Genomic DNA, 4727 nt, shown 5'->3' on the forward strand with positions numbered 1-4727 from the left:
AGAGGGGAAAGCAATTGGAGGTGGGGCTAGCTGTCTCTGTAGGGAAGCTGGACCTCAGACTCCCCCCCCCCCCCCCCCATTCTTTTCAGACCGAATGCACTGCATTAGTACAGCCAGCCAAGATGCCAGCAAGAGAACTCTTCCCCAACCCTCCTCCCAGAACGCCCCTCTACCTGAGTTTCTTTGAAACAGCTCTCATATAAGGGGCTTTGAGGAATGGTCAGAAGAGAAAAGAGAGAGGCTGAGCTTCCTGGCTGGCTGTACTAATGCAGTGCATTCGGTCTGAAAAGAATTCTTAATCTCCAGCTGGGGGAGAGGTGCCCTCCTCCAAGTGAAGGCAACTTCTGGGAATTTGGGCCCCTCTCGAATGCTCAGTCGCGCAGACTGTAAGCCCTCAGCAACCCGCTCAGTCCACCCACTTCTTCCCTGCTGCCCTGCCTCCCGATCTCTTGGTGGTCCCCGGAGAAGCAGTCCGGAGAGAAGACCACTGATCCAGATCCCATGCAATACGTGACCACCGCAGTCTCTTGAGGCCGCGGTGAGTCAGCACCCAGGGGCCGTTTGATCCCATTGGATCTTGGGCTCTTCCCTCACCTTGCCCAGCAGCAGAATGCGGACACGTCCGCGGCTCCATTTCTGTGCTTCCCCTAGCTCGGTGAGAACCCCTACGATCTCATTGGAATGAGGATGGGAAAGACATCATCCAGAACATGCCCCCTTCCTTTTGCGAGTGGGGATACTGAGGCCCAAAAAAGATATAGGACTCGGCAAGGTCACAAATCTAGCCACAATCAGGCTTTGACCAAGGTCTTAAAACTCCAAGTGACCAATTTTTCTGTCATCACTCCCCACCCCCACCACCCCCAGATGCCAGTGCTCTCCAGGGTGACCGGACCTGTTCGCTTTGAGAAGCTGGTACCTGGGACAGAGAGCTGGGATAGATTGCTCGGGATGCCTTCGGGAGCAGCGTGCAACTACTGGCTCGAACAGTTCTCTCACTCTGTGTCCCTCACACTACTGCTCTCTCTTATTCCAGGGGCGCATCACTTTATGCATTTCGCTTACTTGCTCCCTTGCTGGATTTGCTAGCTAGAGAAGGGACGATACTGACAGGGACAAGAGGGGCGTCGAGAGGGGCCAGTGTCCACATTTCCGAATCTCAGAATGACTGACCTGTAAAATAAAACCGTAGAAATCACCTAGCGTAGACCATTTTACAGTTGGGGATACTGAGGTCCATAAAGGGGGAAGTCCAAGACTACAGAGTCTGTGGGAGCGGAGCTGAATTTGAACACCGCTTCTTTAACATTGAATCCTCCACCAGTTCACCAGTCCCAAGTGAAAGCTTCCCCCACTCCCAGTTATTTACATTTACACACACACACACACACACACACACACACACACACACACACACACACACACACACACACACACACACACACACACACACACCCAGGAAACCTGTCTTTACTTAGTGTTGGCTCTCCCCAGGCGCTGCCTCCCCGCCCCGGCTGGAGTGTAACCAAGTATAGGAAGACAAAGTTCAGACCCGGGGAGGCAGCTTGGCGGGGCCCGAGACATTGAGGAGGAGGGAGAGTACACCACGGATCCCCCAGAGCAGACTCCAAAGCAGAGAACGCGGGCAGGAGCGGCTTGGGGAGCTTGGGGAGGGAAGCCTGTCCGCCCCACAGACGGCTTAGGGAAAGCTGGTACTCCAGGCAAGGGGCGAGAGTGTGCCCCCAGCACCTCGGGATCGGACCTACTGAAGCTGCGGCCACCGGAGACCCGAGCCCTTGTGCTAAACTTCGGTTCGGGGGATAAGCGCCTGCCTGGGTCTCCAGCTCTCGGCCAACAGCTACCCCTAGCGGAAAAGCGACCGTCCCGTCCCCCTCCGTGCCTCCCAGGGCGTTCCGAGGCTCGGCGAGAGAGCCAGGGTAATGAGGCGTGTGCTCTCCCTACTCCCTGCCCTCTCCAAACTCCGAGCTCTGCCCCTAAGCTATCCTGCTGGGAGGCCACCGCGGAACCCCGGCCCCAGCCGCCCAGGAGCCCCAAGTTTGGCTTTCCCTCAGACTCCACACACTCTCCTGCCAGCCTCCCCACGCCCGGAGATGAAAGCCGACCAGAGCTGCTGCTCCTTGTACGGACAGGCGGCGGGAGTTCGGGCTGCGTTAGCGAAGGTGTAGGGTGGGCTCGGAACTCGGAGATGGGCTGTATTTGTGCTGCGGAATGGGATGAGGATGTGTGCACCTATAGAGTGGAAAGGGAGGGTATGGAGTGGGAAGCAAAGGGTGTGGGACAAAAGGGATTCGTTGTATGGGGATAAAGAGCAATGTAATGTATCGGTAGTTTCAGAGGTGTAGGGAGAAGGATTGTGTGGGATGAGGGTGCATTGTGGTGGTTTGTGCATCCCAGGAGTGAAGCACACAGGGTGTGGTGCGGAGTGGTGGAGTTGGAGGAAGAATGGGGGTGGGAGAAGGTAGAGGAATGCGTTATTCCTGTAGCAAGGCTAGAGGGAATAGTGCGTCCCAGAAGCTGAAGCTTGCCGGTCGCTGTCCCCTGTCTTACTGGGGAGACCCGTCGGGCTGGCAGCCGCCTTCGGATGGCTGGGAGTTAGGTGCTCCCAGGAGCAGCAGGCTTTGGGTTGGACGTGAAGAGTTAGCAAGGCTTTCTTCTACTCCCATTCAACCACACCGTGCGTCCGGGTCCCGCCGCAGAGCCTACAAGGCTTCTGGACGCAAGGAGAGCGCGCCTAGACGGAGAAAACCCTCAGGCTTCCGCTGAAAGCTAAGGGCACCTAGGGCTTCGCTTGAGACGCCCCAGGCGGGTCTGGCCCCGGTGTTCAGATGGGAGACCATGCAGTTGTTGATGCCCCGACCCCGCTGAAAAACCTGAAACTTTAGAAAGGGCGGGCGTTAGACGAGGATGGGGTTTGAGTACCTCTGCCCCCTGCCTTGAGGAAGACCTAAGAGGCAGCGAAGCACAGAGAGCTCTTTATGGTCCAGAGCAAAGACCTCCCCCAACCCAGGGGCTGGGTGGTTGAAGACCTGAGTTCAAGTTCGACTTAGCCATTTCTCTCCGAGTATAATTTTGAGAAAGTGTTTTCCCTTTTCTTGCCTCAGTTTCCCCCCCTTCCTAAATGAGATTAATCTAGAAGACGTCTAATGTCCCTTCCAGCTATGATGTTAGGTAAGTTCCGTATCCCTTCCCTTTTCACCCTCCCCCGACTCTCCCTGCTCTATGGCACGTCTCTAGCCCCTCGTTTGGTCCCTCTCTCCCCTCCTTGCCTGTTTATTTTTAGGTCATTGGCGGCGAGCTCTAGGTAATCCCCAGGCTGAAGTTCCAAGGGGGCGGGGCCCTACTGGGGGCGGAGTCGCCTTTTCTTTTAAACCCGCGACTATAAATCCAGTTTAAGGGGAAGCGGGATCTCAGATGAGCAGCCCGGACCCAAGTCGGCTAGGGGAGCGAGGGGGTGGGGCCCAGGGCGGCCGCGGCCGCAGCTGCCCAGCTGCGCCGCGGCTAGCCGGCAGGCTCCACTCCCTCCTGGTTCACACCTTGGGCTTTCTTACCCAGGTGGCAGCCTGCTGTTTCCTGGGCCCGCGCTTCCTGGCCACAGCGGTGACGCTGTGGCTACTGGACTTCCTGTGCATCCGCAAGAAGGTGCTGATGAGACGCCGGCGCGAAGGCGAAGCTGAGGACCCCTGGAAGGCGGGCGGGGGCGGGGGCGGGGGCGGAAGAGAGGAGGAGGATGGGGCAGCTGTTATCTTGTTCCCGGGGCTACCCCCTGATGACCCGCCAATCTGGGTCTCTGACTCCAATCGGCTCTGCACTATAGAGTCGCTGAAGGCTGTCTGGCACGGACAAAAGATGGACTTCTTCAAGACTGCCCACAAGGGCTCCCCAGCCCCAAATCCCGAGGTCATTCAGCTGGATGGACTGAAAAGACTGCGCATCCTAGACTTTGCGCGGGGCAGCAGGCCACTGGTCCTCAACTTCGGCAGCTGCACCTGACCCCCGTTCACGGCGCGACTGCGCGCCTTCCAGCATCTCGCCTCCACCTTCCTAGACATCGCCGACTTCTTGCTCGTCTACATTGAAGAAGCCCACCCTTCCGACGGCTGGGCCAGCTCAGATGCAGCCTACGACATCCCCAAGCACCAGTGCCTTCAGGACCGGTTGCGGGCCGCCCGGCTCTTGCAAGAGGGCGCACCGGGATGCTTGCTCGCGGTGGACACCATGGACAACGCGTCCAGTGCAGCCTACGGTGCCTACTCCGAGCGGCTTTATATCATCCAGGAGGCCCGAGTCATGTACCAGGGGGGACGAGGCCCCGAGGGCTACAAGATCTCAGAACTGAGACACTGGCTCGACCAGTACAAAGACCGCCTGCAGAGCCCACCGGCCTCCGTGGTCCTACCTGTGTAATTGACCGTTTCCAAAACAAAGAACCCCAAACAAACGTGCAATTGAAGGTTCTCAATCACAGAAAGTGACAGTTACACAAAAGAAGGGGAAGGGAAAATTAGCCCATGGGGGGAGGGGTTCCAGTGGGGGAAACACCTCTCTTTTCCCTCCTCCCCAAATTCCTTTTTTCTCTCCTTGTTTTTTCTCTCCACTTTGTTGACTGCAGTGCGAACATTGTATATGTTGCGCGTGTGCATGCGTGTGTAAACCTGTGTAACTCTGTGAGTGGCCGTTGTTTCCCGCAGAGAGAAGACACCCCTGCC

At 57.4% G+C, this 4727-nt stretch overlaps 2 protein-coding genes across 2 annotated transcripts in view; both read left to right on the top strand.

The window, feature by feature from the left end:
- Positions 1-3632, top strand: part of LOC138173648 (uncharacterized) — a 146562-nt gene extending 142930 nt beyond the window's left edge. The window contains exons 3-4 of the mRNA XM_069103699.1: positions 1536-3189; positions 3574-3632. Coding sequence (XP_068959800.1) covers positions 1536-2326 — 791 coding nt within the window. The 3' untranslated portion in view covers positions 2327-3189; positions 3574-3632. The remainder of the gene's footprint in view (positions 1-1535; positions 3190-3573) is intronic.
- LOC138173647 (thyroxine 5-deiodinase-like) lies at positions 3418-4721 on the top strand. Its single transcript, XM_069103698.1, has one exon. It carries the CDS (start codon positions 3433-3435, stop codon positions 4423-4425), a length of 993 nt encoding a protein of 330 aa, XP_068959799.1. The 5' UTR covers positions 3418-3432; the 3' UTR covers positions 4426-4721.
- The last annotated feature ends 6 nt before the right edge of the window (positions 4722-4727 follow it).

Source organism: Petaurus breviceps, unplaced genomic scaffold (genome assembly GCF_028583685.1).
Source record: "Petaurus breviceps papuanus isolate PSGF00001 unplaced genomic scaffold, PetGlider_PUasm1.0 63, whole genome shotgun sequence".
Lineage (NCBI taxonomy): Eukaryota > Metazoa > Chordata > Mammalia > Diprotodontia > Petauridae > Petaurus > Petaurus breviceps.